General features: G+C 46.8%; 1 protein-coding gene across 1 annotated transcript; it reads left to right on the top strand.

Annotated features, from left to right (window-relative positions):
- Nucleotides 1-4740: 4740 nt before the first annotated feature.
- LOC124656811 (transcription initiation factor IIA subunit 2-like) lies at nucleotides 4741-8749 on the top strand. The gene is made up of 3 exons (XM_047195487.1): nucleotides 4741-4878; nucleotides 5817-5867; nucleotides 8585-8749. Exons 1-3 carry the CDS (start codon nucleotides 4750-4752, stop codon nucleotides 8747-8749), a joined length of 345 nt encoding a protein of 114 aa, XP_047051443.1. The 5' UTR covers nucleotides 4741-4749.
- Nucleotides 8750-15161: the final 6412 nt, after the last annotated feature.

Raw genomic sequence — 15161 nt, 5'->3', positions numbered from 1 at the left:
CTTATGTGTTGTTTATGATCTTGCATGCTCTCCGTTATTAGTAGATGCTCCGGCCAAGTAGATGCTTTTAACTCCAAGAGGGAGTACTTATGCTCGATAGTGGGTTCATGCCTCGCATTGACACCGGGACAAGTGACGAAAGTTCTAAGGTTGTGTTGTGCTGTTGCCACTAGGGATAAAACATTGATGCTATGTCTAAGGATGTAGTTGTTGATTACATTACGCACCATACTTAATGCAATTGTCTGTTGCTTGCAACTTAATACCGGAGGGGGTTCGGATGATAACCTCGAAGGTGGACTTTTTAGGCATAGATGCAGCTTGGATGGCGGTCTATGTACTTTGTCGTAATGCCCAATTAAATCTCACTATACTCATCATGATATGTATGTGCATTGTCATGCTCTCTTTATTTGTCAATTGCCCAACCGTAATTTGTTCACCCAACATGCTGTTCGTCTTATGGGAGAGACACCTCTAGTGAACCGTGGACCCCGGTCCAATTCTCTTTACTCGAAATACAATCTACTCGCAATACTTGTTTTTACTATTTTCTCTCGCAAACAATCGTCTTCCACACAATACGGTTAATCCTTTGTTACAGCAAGCCGGTGAGATTGACAACCTCACCGTTTCGTTGGGGCAAAGTAGCTTGGTTGTGTTGTGCAGGTTCCACGTTGGCGCCGGAATCTCCGGTGTTGCGCCGCACTACATCCCGCCGCCATCAACCTTCAACGTGCTTCTTGGCTCCTCCCGGTTCGATAAACCTTGGTTTCTTTCTCGAGGGAAAACTTGCCGCTCGTGCTCATCATACCTTCCTCTTGGGGTTGCCCAACGAACGTGTGAAATACACGCCATCGGCATTGCGCGAGAGGTTTTGAATACGGAATATCTTCCCTAGTAAAGCGTTGAAGGGAATTTACCTCAATCATGGATGAAGGGGGAATTATCTCACATATATCTTCTATAGGAGGTAGATTCTTCACATCTTCGCATTTAATATCTTTCTCCTTGAGAGACTTCTTGGCTTCCCTCATATCTTCATCATTCAATTTAATTAAACCCATCTTCTTCACTATTGGCGTTGGAGTTGGTTCGAGCGTATTCCAATCATCATAATTCCGGCCTATTTTAGCCAATAATTCTTCGAACGTCGTCCGGAGTTCTTTTCCCTGAAAACACAACCAGCACAACTATCCAGGTATGCCCTAGACTCAATGGTTAGTCCACTATAAAATATATCAAGTAAATCATGCTTTTCTAAATCATGGTCGACGTAGCTCTAATAAGAGAGCAACATCTTGCCCAAGCCTCGAGCAATTTCTCTTCATCTCCCTGATCAAAATTATAAACTTTCTGCAAAGCAGCATGTTGAGCACTAGCAGGAAAGTATTTCCGGAAGAAAACAGCAAGTAATTCTTTTGGACTTTTAATAGAACTAGGTGACAAACTATTATACCAAGTTTTAGCGTCATCCTTTAATGAGAATGGAAAGATTTTAGCAACAAAGTAAGTACGCTTCTTAACATCATCAGAAAACAAGCTACTCAAAGTAGATAACTCAGTCATGTGTTCAACAAGCACTTTCTTTTTCAGCACCACAAAAAGGTGTTTTCTCAACAATAGCTATATGAGATAGATCAAGAGAAAAATCATAATCTTTATCCCTAATGTTTATAGGAGATGTGGCAAATTTAGGATCAGAGACAGCTTTATATCTAACAAGTATGTTCTCGTAAGCAACTTTTTAATTTTTCTTGCATCAGTAGTAGCATTGCATTTTTCAATAAAATCATCATCAAGTTCCACATAATCTTCATCAAGATCATCACTAGAGTATTCAAGTTCATGTGAATTAACAGGTGTAGTAACATCAGGAGTTTCAGCATTTTCAATTTGTCTAGACCTAGCAATTTTAGCATCTAGAAAAGTTCCCAATGAACCACTATCATCAAGCACAGCAGAAATATTATCAACATTATGAGAGTTTTCAGATTCAGCAAAGTACCAAGCATTTGAAGCATGCGGCGGTGAAACAAGTTTATCAATCACGGATGGTGAATCAAGAGCAACGAGAGGTACTCAGAGTTGTACCTTTTCTTGTAGTGGATGGTAATATGGTGACCTTAGTATCGCGAGGTTTACCCATGATGGAGAATTTGCAGCGAACAATATCAATCCAAGTGAACTTCCAAATAAAGCTATGCTCCCCGGCAACGGCGCCATAAAATAGTCTTGATGACCCACAAGTATAGGGGATCGCAACAGTCTTCGAGGGAAGTATTACCCAATTTATTGATTCGACACAAGGGGAGACAAAGAACACTTGAAAGCCTTAACAGCGGAGTTGTCAATTCAGCCGCACTGGAAACAGACTTGCTCGCAAGAGTTTATCGCAGTAACAGCTTTTATAGTAGCAGCAGTAGTGAAATAACGAGCGACAGAGTAACAAAGACAGCAAGTAGTGATTTTAGTAAACAAGCAGGATTAAAATATCGTAGGCACGGGGACGGATGACTGGCGTTGCATGGATGAGAGAAACTCATGTAACAATCATAGCAGGGCATTTGCGAGATAATAATAAAACGGTATACAAGTACTAATCAATCAATAGGCATGTGTTCCAATTATAGTCGTACGTGCTCGCAATGAGAAACTTGCACAACATCTTTTGTCCTACCAACCGGTGGCAGCCGGCCTCAAGGGAAACTATCGGATATTAAGGTACTCCTTTTAATAGAGTACCGGAGCAAAGCATTAACACTCCGTGAACACATGTGATCCTCACATCGCTACCATTCCCTCCGGTTGTCCCGATTTACGTCACTTCGGGGCCATTGGTTCCGGACAAATGACATGTGTATACAACTTGCGAGTAAGACCATAAACAATGAATATCATGATGAAACAATAACATGTTCAGATCTGAGATCATGGCACTCGGCCCTAGTGACAAGCATTAAGCATAACAAGTTGCAACAATATCATAAAAGTACCATCTACTGGACACTAGGCACTATGCCCTAACGATCTTATGCTATTACATGACCAATCTCATCCAATCCCTACCATCCCCTTCGGCCTACAGCGGGGGAATTACTCACACATGGATGGGGGAAACATTGCCGGTTGATGGAGAGGCGTTGGCGGTGATGGCGGCGATGATCTCCTCCAATTCCCCGTCCCGGCGGAGTGCCGTAACGGAGACTTCGGCTCCCGCGACGGAGTTTCGCGATGTGGCGGCGTTCGGAGGGTTTCCGGCGACTTCGACTTCTTCCCGTGCGTTTTTAGGTCGAGACGAATAAGTAGTCCGAAGGGGCGTCGGAGGCCGGCCGAGGGGCCACACCACATGGCCGCGCGGGCCCCCCCGGGCCGCGCCGCCATGTGGTGTGGGGCCCTCGGGCCTCCACTTCAATTGTCCTTCTCGGCTCCGTCGCATTCTCGGGAAAATAGACCCTTTCGTCAAAATCCCGAGGTTTTTCCCGAAAGTTGGATTTCCGCACAAAAACGAGACACTGTAACAGCTTCTGCTGAAAACAGCGTTAGTCCGTGTTAGTTGCATCCAAAATACACAAATTAGAGGCAAAACAATAGCAAAAGTGTTCGGGAAAGTAGATACATTTTGGACGTATCAGGTAGTAACTTATATGTGATGCATTGTATCATTTATTATGTTGTAGACTCATCTTGCCTTGAGGTGTGTGATTTTATGGTAACATAGCTAGTTACCACCTCACTCTCTTTTTCTTCATTTATTAGCATGTCATGCCACCAAAATGCCTTGAGATGTGTGATGTTACTAGCTATGTTACTCCCACTATGAGCAGTCTAAAGCAACATCAGATTTTATCATTTTTGTTTAGCATAAAGCAAAAAAGAATTTCTGGCCGAGATTTTGCATGACTGTGAGATGTACCACTTACAATCTTCAGAATTATTTTCAAACTTTTTAGTAACGTGTGAAAATGCCTTTTAATTTTTCAAAATGAAGAGTGCACTGGAACTAATGAACAAAAACACTTTCCGCCGAATTTCGAATTCGTCCACCTCGGCTCCTCCCCTCTGTGCTCTCGCTTCCCTCCCCTTTCCCAAACCTCCGAGGCCTCGCTCGCTCGCCGTCTCAGATCAGAAGCACCCCGCCCTCCGACCAGCGCACCGACCGGCCCGTCGCGAAGGGAGCCTAGCTTACTGCCGGCGCGCGCGCGGTAAGAGCCCGCCTTCCTCCCCGCGGTTTGATTCGCGTGCTTTTTGGCGGGAGTTTTCGGTTGCTGCGAGGGGAAAGCGGAGGAGAAACCGGGCGTACGTAGTTTGCCCGCCGCGCTGGTGGCGGGACGCGAGCGTATAGGAGCCCGCCTCTCCTCGGCTCGATTTGAATCGATTCGCGCGCCGTCAGTTTTCAGGGAGGGTTTTGGTTGCTGGGAGGCGCGAGGTGATTCGGCCGCGCCGGCGACGGCCGACGCCGCGGGCGAACATCTAGGGTTTCGTTTCGGGACCGTACGGATGGCGGATTGGTTGGTTCGGGTCAGGATGTGTTGCCTGATAAAAAGTAAATTGGTCGTCTAATTTGTCGCGCGAGTTGAGAAATACTTGCGAAATCCCCGTGTTTGGTGTTTGGTGTTCTGAATCCTGGTAGTTTGACGAAGCTTTGTTGGTTATCTAATTGGGAATACTGAAACTGACTGTTATGTTCTGAATCCTGACACTGTGGATGGGCTTTGCCGTGGCAGGAAAGGGGCCAGGGAGGGAGGGATGGCCGCCTTGGAGCTGTACCGGATGACCACCATCGGCGTCAACCTCACGGCGACGCTGGACGAGATGGTCTTCAGCGGCAGGCTCAGCCCCGAGCTCGCCGTCCGGGTCCAACTGCAGTTTGACGAGGTTCGACACGGGAACGCTAACTGACACACAGGTACTAAACTGTTTTTCGAGTACCCGCAGGAGATCTGCGCGTTTTATATTAAGATTGGGGAAAAAAAGGGGGGACGATGTCCAATACAGGGGCAAGGCCACCGCGACCCAAGCAACCGGAGACTAACTAACTAACTCCTCGCGATTGCCTGCCGCGGGCTGCCAACCAGGCACACCAAGTGTCTACAACAATGTCAAGAACAACATCAGACGGCGATGCCTTGCCTTCAAAGACACGCGCGTTCCGCTCTAGCCAAATAGACCTAATGACGAGCATGATGATGGAGTTCCCATCCTTCCGCCGACCGCTAGGAAGGTGGACAACCGTTGACGTCCACCAGTCAACCAGAGAGACATCATGGCTTGGGACAGGCAGGGTAAACCCTAAGCGCCAATTAACCCCGGCCCAAACCCTATGACCAAAGGCACAGCCCACGGATAGGTGATCGATCGTCTCGTCCGCCGTCGTGCACATCGGGCAAAGAACATGCGAGTGAAGCCCGCGTCTCAGACGCCTGTCAGCCGTCCAGCAGCAGCGGCGAAGGGCCAGCCAGGCGTGCATCCGGTAAGCCATGGGGACGAAGGAGTCCCAGATGTTCGTGGCTCCAGGCATCGCCGTGGTGCCCTCGAAGAAGGCGAGATAGGCAGACCGAGCTGTGAATCCGCCGTCGCTGGTCCACTTTCACCGGAAGCAGTCGTTGCTCCCAGGCTGGCGCAAGCAAGTGGAAATGGCTTCCCAGAGACGCAGGTATTGGACGACAGCATCGACGGATAGCTCGCCCTCAATGACCATGGCCCACGTGTTGTTCTGCAGCCCTTGCTGCACCGTCATTTTGCTCCGGAAGCGGGGCTTGACGAGCTGGAGAATGGCAGGGGCGACCGTGCCAGCATGCATGGTCTTGTTTTAGTCCATGAGCGCCTTGCTGGAGAAGCAGGTGACGAGCATGGCCTTCTTCAAGGTACGATATGTCATCTCTGTTTAGCAACATATACCTCTTGCTTATTATCACTGTAGATGTTATAAGGGAAATGCTGAGATACCATGTTTGTTCCTATCTGCCAGTGAAGCTGTGCTGATCCAAGCAGTACCTGTTTACTTATGAAGTGGTAAAATACTTGGCACGCAATTCTCTCAGTCACCATAGTGCATTGGTCTCATAGGAGCAGATTTCTCATCCTTCTCTGGAAAAAGAAACCTGAACTTGCTCAATTGCCCAATTAGGCAGCTGGTTAAACCTTCTGTCATCTGTCGACAAGACAAGGAGATATAATTGCTATCGTCTTTTGGAGGATTTGCTTGTTTTTCCCGAAACAAAATGCAGCTATGTGCTGATGTTGATTGCTTAGTATCAAATAGAAACTATCTGCAGCATGATCACCATGTGGACTGGATATGATTGCGCGAAATCACAGCATGATCACCATGTGGACCTATATGTATATTTTTTTTCTTGCTAACTACATATGGTAATTTCGCGCAATCATTTCCATGTACTATTTGAAACTTTTGCTAGCTTTTCAATAAAAACATACTAGTGTTTTCCACTCTATTGATATCATGTGGAATGGCATATTCCTTAATCCTTGCTGACTGAAGTAGATTAGCTCCTTTTCTGTACTGAAACAGGATATAATTCCGATGTAAAGGTTTACCAACATATGCCTCTTTCTTCTGTTGTTGCTAATGAATTGATAAACAAGGTTTGAAGGGAATGCTGAGATGTATTCTTGTCAGTTGCCCGTCCGTGTAGTAATTCTGGTGCCAATCAAGTTTTTGTTACTGCTACTTATTTTTCTGTCATTACTTGGCATATTACTTTAGAAGCAGATTTATGCAAATAAAGTCAATTTGTGTTAAATAAATACAAAGTTCCAGATTTAGCAGTGGTGAATATAGACATGCCGCTGGAAATACTATTGTGGAAATACACCTTTTTATTGATTAGTATCATGGTAAATTGTCTGTCTGTTACACAGTACTATGTGGATTTCCTGACCAGTTCCTAACTTATATTTAGACCTACTGATCATTTAATATTTATTTTGCTAATGATAGTTTTGCGCAATCAGTTCCAAATGCTATTTGAAAATTTTGCTAACTATCAGAGAACATACCTATGTGTTCCACTGTATTGATGTCATGGGTAATGCATATTCGCGTTACTGACTGATAACAAAGAACTTCTTTTCATTATCCAAACCAGGAAACAATTCCGGAAACAACACTTTTATTTTTGCATGATGGGGCATGCATCTAGATTATGTTGTTTATTACTGATGAAAATAAGACTTCTACTACATGGCAATTGCTGCACTGAAATTGCTCTCCCTAGTATTCCAGTAAAAATTCAGAATACCACCCTTTACCAGGACTAGCATCTGAAGGCTCATCTCCTAGCTGCACAATGTTTCAGCTAGTTTTGTTTTGTGTTTACCACAGAAAGAAGTCCAAATAACCCCCCTAAGTATTGAAGTTGGGACACTAACCCCCCCTAAGTTTTGATTGGGGCATTTAACCCCCTAAGTATCAAATACCGGGCAATTTACCCCTTTGGCTGTTTTGGTAGCTGTTTTGGTCCACGTGGCAAGTGGTTTTAGCCGACCTCTGCTTCCAGGAGCTCTACGTCGTGCTCTTCCGTGCCGAGATGCTAGTCCCCTCCGCCGGCCGTGCGTGGGCACTGCTCCGGGGGCCACACCTCGTCGCCTCCTTCTGCGACCTCGACGTCGAGCTCACCGTCGTCCTCGACATGCTCCCTGCCGCCTCTCTCCGCCTCTCGCACTTATAGTTGGATTTGTTCCTTCCAAAACTGAAATCGAATAATCAAGTTCCTCTCTGCTTCTATTCCTAGTGAGCCCCGTTTTCACAAGTCGGTGCTCCCAGGCTCCCAGCTCTCGCCGCCGCCGCCCCTCCCCCAGCTCTCGCCGTCGCCAGTACCAGCCTCTTGCACGCGCTGCGAAGGCTCCAGATCGGACCTGCCCTGCGATGGAGAGCAAAATCATGCCATCGTCGGATCCGCCGCCCGGCCCGCTGCTGTTCCTCGTGTCACTTGCCCGGTCAGTGTTCTGCCTTTTAACCCTTTCAGATGGGAACTCGAAATTCTTGCAGAAATATAATTCAGTTCAGAATATTGATGAGTCCCTTTTCTGATCAGATTGGAATGGAATTGCTGTCCGTCACCTATTAGTAGCACAGAAACCAGCCCTCCGCGTATCTGTCTTATCTTGAGCAGCAACTTTCCAAATTATCTACAAAAACGTCAAACAGCGCCCAGGTACTAGCCGTCGGCGGGCAACATGCAGCGTCTTCCTTCGTGGGGCGGAGCTGATGGCGGAGCAGTTCCACCTCAAGGCGCTCCAGGCCGTCTTCGCCGTGCGCTCCCCATCAACGTGGTGTGGCCGATGCCAAAGCAGAGTTCCAGCGTGGCTAAAACCACCTGCCACGTGGACCAAAACAACTATCAAAACAACTAAGGGGGTAAATTTTCTGGTATTTGATACATAGGGGGGTTAAATGGCTCAATCTAAACTTAGGGGGGGTTTGCGTCCCAACCCCAATACTTAGGGGGGTTATGTGGACTTCTCTCGTTTACCACACATTTACTACATGTTGCAGAATGTAATCATATTTCCATCCATCCAACGCTTGCATTGACATGATGGTCTCTTGTCTTGGCAGGGCAATCTGCACACCTACAGGTACTGCGACAACGTCTGGACTTTCATCCTGAGAGATGCGACGTTCAGGAACGAGGAGATGGCAGGGGCAGAGAATATCGGCAACGTGATGATCGTGGCCTGCAATTCCAGTTTGCTGAAGCCTAAGGAGCCTCCACAACAGTAACTTGCCAGGTGTCCTGCGCCTTAACCATACGTAGTCACTCATCTTCATGCTAGACCAGCCACCACCCAAACTGAACACTCCTGTTGATATCACTTACATGAAGATTTCACGAGTATCTAGTTAGACCGCCTCCCGTTGTGGACGCATAGGAGTTATCATCTGGAGTATATATCGGTTATGGAACGATGATTTCGTTCTTTCTCTGTCGATAATATGACATGTCTGATACTGAAACTAAGAGTAGAATGTGACATGTTTGCGATGCTAAATCTATGTGAAGTGAATCAAGTGCTCGTCTTCCCTTATGAGAGATTGGTCACGCTGCATATATTCTAACTTGATAATGGTCTTCCAGATAATTGCAGATAGTGGTATGTTTTTGCGAATCCAAAAATACCAATATAAGTATCATTACAATACAAGTTCCAGCTAGAACGGTTCCAAATTACTTGATAAGTAGAATAGGATTTTGAGTGAAGAGGAGATCAAATGGAGGCAGAGATCCAAAGGAAAGGAGATCAAATGGAGGCAAAGATCCAAAGGAAAAGATTTGCTGGACGGGGACCGTAATACGAAATACTTTATGCTTAAAGCTAGTGGTCGTAAACGTAGGAATAATAATTTTGGATTAATCCAAGAAGAAGGTTTAATTAGTGGGGACAATGAGATCTTAAAGTATGCCACTATTATCTATACAAGATTATTTTGTGCTGTTAATTTGATGCATCTGACCATGTCTGAAAACTTACCTGAATGTCTGATGAAGACGAGAGGAAACTAATTGAGCCTTTTACTTCCCGGCAGATTTTTTTCAAAAGTTTCGTGGGTTATTTGTGATTATTTGCTTAAGTTGTTTCAATATTTTTATGATGTTTCAATGGTTTGGCATGCAGGTGATGTGGAGAAAAGTGCTTTATAATCTTGCTCAATGGAAAATTCTGCTAAAAGAGGAAGAATGACGACAATGCTGAACCAGCTGGAGCTGCTTGCTCGAATGCCACCTCTGCTGTCGTGGCCGACTCCAGAGAAGAAGACCAAGACAACGCTGGAAGTCTGCAACCTGAATGGTGTGATGCGTCTGCGGCCGATGCTGATCACAGCGGAAGACCTGGCGAGGACCTTGGGCGCAAACGGCTTTGATGCTGGTAGGCGATGGCGAGGGTTTCAGGGTCCTAGAGAGGCCTTAGCTTTTTAGCCTGTTGTCATTTGTTGTTGCTGCCGATGTGTCTGGCCGTTCCTTGAAAACCAATCTGAAAAATGATTTCTGATTAGTAAATCAGACCATTTCCCTTAAACGGAAATGTAAGAAAGGATATGAGAATCTCCGAACTGAATGAAAAAGAAAAGGGAATATGAGCATAAAAGGAGGAATTGCAGCATTGTACTGCATTCGTGTGCATAACCGTGTGTTGACCGACACGCATAGAAGCAACGATCTACAGAAGAAGAAAAATCATAGGAGACATTATTTCCTTCAGAGATCTTTTTATCATCGATAAATAATTCGAACCAGCAGTCACCAATGTACCAAGAATCACAGTATCAGTGAAGGGAATTACAGAATTCAGCTGTGTGGAACACAATGTCAGTGTCACTGCACAGGTGCCCTATGAAACAAATGAAATCATAAAATTATGCTAAGTATAGTGAAATAAAGAACGTGGTCTTTCTAAATCAATCCTGCAGGTTGCCTACGCCTAATCTCCGTCAGATTAGTTATAGACATGCGTCGTCGTCGTCGTCGCCGTCGTCGTCAGGGTCAGCAGGTACACGCGACGACAACAGCAGCGGCAGCGCGCGCATGCATGCACGGCGGCGTTCTCAAAAAAGGACGCCGACACGCGGATGGCGGGCGCGCCGCAGCCATGACCGGCGACTCCGCGCGCCCCCGGCCGGCTACTGCTCCGAGGGCAGCGAGTCCATGAACCGGGTGAGGTCTCTGTTCAGGAGTGCGTCGGACCTGACGGCGGTGTCCTGGGCCAGGGCGTCCACCAGCGCCCTCGGCACCAGACACTTGCCCTCGGCGGCCAGCCGCTCCTGCACGCCGCCGCAGATGAGCAGGTCGTGCATCTTCTCCTGCGCCATGGCGGCGGGCACCTTCTCCTCCTCCTGGAAAACCAATGAAATTAATTTAACGAAATCGGTACCGCATTGAACTGGGAGAATTGATCAAGGTTGGAACAGGAAACTGCACGTATAGCAAAATTCAGTGGGTCTGTTGATTAGGTACGTACCTGGAGGTTTTGCAGGAGGGCGAGCATGCCGACCTGGGCCTGGAGGAGCTTGACGTGGCGCGCGGCCTCCTGCAGCATCTCGGCGGTGTTGAGCCTGTGGGCGCCGGGGATGAGCCGCGACAGCTCCGCCGTCTTCTCGCTGATCCGACGGCGGCGCTCCCTGGCCGCGGCGCTCTGCGAGGACCCGCTGCTGCCGGGCCGCGGCGTCTTCGCGTCTGCCCCGCGCGCGAACTGCTGGTACGGCTGCGGCAGCAGGAAGTCGGTTGCCGGGAACTCCGGGATCGCTGGCGGCGGCACGTGCCGGGCGCCGAGGGTGCCGTCGGCGGCCGCGAAGTCGAACCACGAGTCCTCCTCGGGACCCCCCGCGCGGGGCTTCTTGGCGCGGGGCTGCTGCTCGTGGTCGTCGTCGGCGGGGTCGTCGGAGAGGAGGGGGATGTTGAGGAAGGCGTCGAGGCCGGCATTGACGGCGGGGTCGAGCGGGTCGTAGACGAAGCCGAGGAGCGCGTCGCCGACGTCGGGGTGGAGGTCCTGCAGGAAGCTGACGTCGTACTTGCAGTCGTGGTTGAAGAGCGCGGGCGCGGTGGGTGTCGTGTGGAAGCTTAGCGCGGCCATGGACATCGGGGCGTTGTTGCTCGCGATTGCTCGCCTGCTGATGCTGCGCGGTCGCAGGTGTCTCGGCGCAGAGCGCAACCGCCTAGGGTGGTGGGGCAGAGAGTCAAAGGAGGCGGAGGTGGTGGCGCGCGGCGGCTGAGCTTAGCTTTACCTGGCTGGGGTATTCTTAACACAGAGGCAAGCGCAGTGATTAGTGGTGGTCTTAAGGAAGGATTGCTGCTTGGCGCGGTAACCGTCCCGCGAAAATGGGGACGGCGCCACGGCCCACTCGCTCCTCATTAACCGCCATGCTCTCCCGCGGTTATCTCACTCCTTTTCTTTTCTTTTTCCTATTTTTTCCACACCGCTCTCTTTTCTTTTACACAAAAAAAGAATTATTATTGCATTTACGGTGGCCTTGTCGCAGCTTAGTACTGAATGATGCGATAATTGCAATTTAACCGTGCTAATATGCAGCCATTACAGCATACTGTTATTGCTCAACAATGGTCTGAACTGAAACAGTTATCACTCGATTAAAATGCAACCGCGCAATGTCTGAAACAAAGCATTTTTTTTGGTGTGGGTACCATCCCTGAGAGAAATGAAGTTATCAGACGAGGAAGAAAGAAAAGAGAAGCGCCTGCAGTCCGCTATTTTCCCTCCCTTTTTTCCATTCTTTTTCTCCGGTAATTCTCGTCTTGGATACCCTGAAGCGGTTACCGCCACCAGTCTGTGGCTGAACATGCTATTTTCCCATATTTTTTCCCACGATTTTTCCGGTAATTCTTGTCTTGGATTCTCTACAGCGGTTAAAACGCTCCTAAATCTTAGCTCCCACGGGGCCCACGTCTCCCGTAACCGCCGTTTCGCCCACTCTATCTCCTTGCCACGTAGCCACCGAAGCACGGCCCCGCAGCCTGATCCAACCTTTTTTTTATTTCTGAGAATCCAAGAAACACTTTCTGTTTTCCTGACATGAACCCGATTCAAATCCTGACCGCAAAGCAGGCCCAAAGGTCACACAGCCCACGGCAAAGGCAGAGAAACAGCCTAATGGGCGTTGTTTCTGGAGGAGTAGTTTGCCTTCAATATGTTGATGATACTTTATTTTTTCTAGAGAAAGACACTAGAATTGCTACTATTATAATTTGTTTTAAACTAATATATCTGGTATGTGAAGTAATTACCATAAAAGTGAGTTGATTCCTATTAATGTGGATATAGAAGAGTGTAGTCCTTTTGTTGATATTTTTGGTTGTGTCTTAGGTTCTTTCCCTATTAAATATCTTGGTATTCCTTTACACCATGATAATAAGTTGAAAAGGGAATATTTGGAGCCTCTGATTGATGCTCTACTAGGCAGAATGACTGGGTGAAGAGAAAAACTGTTGTCTTCTGCAGCTAAGAGAGAATTAGTTAGATCTATACTTTCTAGCATTCCTATATATCGGGCTTTCAAGCTCATTAATACCCGGTTAGCTAATTGTTTGTGGAATGATGAAGAAGGGAATCATAAGATTTATCTGGCTAACTGGCCCTCTGTTTGTATGAGGAAAGATTTTGGACGAATGGGTATTCCCAACCTTCATGACCTTAATATTTGTTTGTTGGGTTCTTGGGTTAAGATACGTTCAAGGTGAAGGTACTCTGTGGAGGAAAGTGATAGATAGGAAATATAATACTATAAATCCAAACATTCTTTGCTGCCATGATACTCATCCATCTACCTTCTGGAAAGGAGTGATGGGAGCAGCTGAGGCGGTGAGTTTTCGTTATAAGTGGAAAAATGGAAATGGTAGAAGGGTTAGATTCTGGGAGTGGTTTGGTAATACTAATCTAGCTACATAGTTTTGGGACATATATTTTGTTTCTAATCAACAAACTAAAACTGTTTGGAAGGTATGGGATGGAACAAATTTGAGATGTAATTTTAGGAGAACTTTCTCTGATGAAATGATAGCATAGTGGCAGGAGTAGTCTAATAGAAGAAGAGTACCCGCTTATCTGGTCGACTGGTCCTATGAAATAAATGGCATCTACTCCTCCAAATTCATGTATGCTTTGGTTAATTTTACATGTGTACTTAATTACCTGCTTTTGGGACCTAAAAATTCCTCCCAGGGTCTAGGTCTTTTTATGGTTGTTCTCTCAAAACAAAGTTATAACTAGAGATAATCTAAGATAGAGAGGGGTTCCAAAACCTATTGAATTCCCCTTTTGTAAAGAGTTTGAATGTGTCCACCATCTGTTCTTTGACTACACAATAGCCAAAAGTCTCTGATAATTGGTAAAGGATTGTTTTAAGTGTAGGATTGGAAAATTTGTAGATGTAGCAAGTAGGTGGTTATTCAATAAGAAGTTCTTACAATTTAATTTCATTTCTTCTGCTATTTTATGGGAGGTTTGGAATTCTAGAAATAGCTTAGCGTTTAAGAGATTGACTTGGATGGATATGAAACATGTGTGGAGGTTGATCTTGTCCTACTTAACGAACTAGAAGGTTCCTTTCAAAGATCAAACCTGGAGGGAGGTGGACTTGTTTGCAGAAACACTAACCCTCCTCAAGTCACCCCTGGCACAGATGCCATCGAGCTGAAGTGCACCAGTTTCGACTGGATTTTTCCTGGACTCCGGCTTCGAAGCTTGCACATGGTGGAAGAGCCTCTCTGGCATACCTGAAGGAGCACCTGATGAGGATTCTTCGATCCATGTCGTGCTGGACTAGCCGAGCTCGTCGTTTGGAGTTCTTGGAAGTCCTAGAATTCTGGTGCAATGTAATGGTTTCTGGTGGTGTTTTGGATAGTTGCTAGGTTCTCGCGTGCTTTTGAGGCGCTGAGCTGTTGGTTTAAGTTCAGTGTCATGGTTGGTGCCCCTCCTGTGGGTGTTAGTTTCCATTTTAAACACTAGTTGCTGCTCTTTGTTTTTTGCTTGGATGATCTGAATAATGTGGTTTCGTTTATTCTATAAATAGTACTGGGGAAATATCTCCCTGTGAATAAAAAAAAATCCAAAACCTCGACCGGGCTTCCAGAAAACGAAGCCAGGGCGCAGTCAAACAGTGGCAGTTTCGAGCTTCAGTTCAGTACAGTTTTTTCTTTCTTACACTTTCTGAAGAGACTGGACAGTTGGGTGTCAGCCAGCACATGAGCTGCTAATGACACACTTGGTTCAGTTTAAAACGAAACAGCTGCCTCGGATCAAGCAGTCGACTGCATAAAAGAAAGAAGGTTCTCCACCGTCCATACCATTTTGTTATGCGCATTCCGCTCCTGATCCCACATCACGAGACGCATAAACCTCGCTTGTGATAAACAATTCGTATCCTCCTTTCAAAAAACAAACAATTCGTATCATGCCTGTCTGGTGGTGATGCTCTAGTCTAGTACCACTGTTAACTAGTGTACTACGTGCAGATGTAAGTGTAACTAATCAATGCAGCCAGCGAACGTTGCGATCTTGACGTGAACTGTGGTCGCTTCTCCCAGTCCGCTGAATCCGCTGTGCTCTGTTTGCACGCTGAACGAACGAGCGTGGCTTGATGTTGATGGCTCCACTGCTGCTGATTCCATCAGAGATTAAACTAT

This window comes from Lolium rigidum, chromosome 5 (assembly GCF_022539505.1).
Source record: "Lolium rigidum isolate FL_2022 chromosome 5, APGP_CSIRO_Lrig_0.1, whole genome shotgun sequence".
NCBI lineage: Eukaryota > Viridiplantae > Streptophyta > Magnoliopsida > Poales > Poaceae > Lolium > Lolium rigidum.
This window is presented reverse-complemented; position numbering and strand designations above follow the sequence as displayed.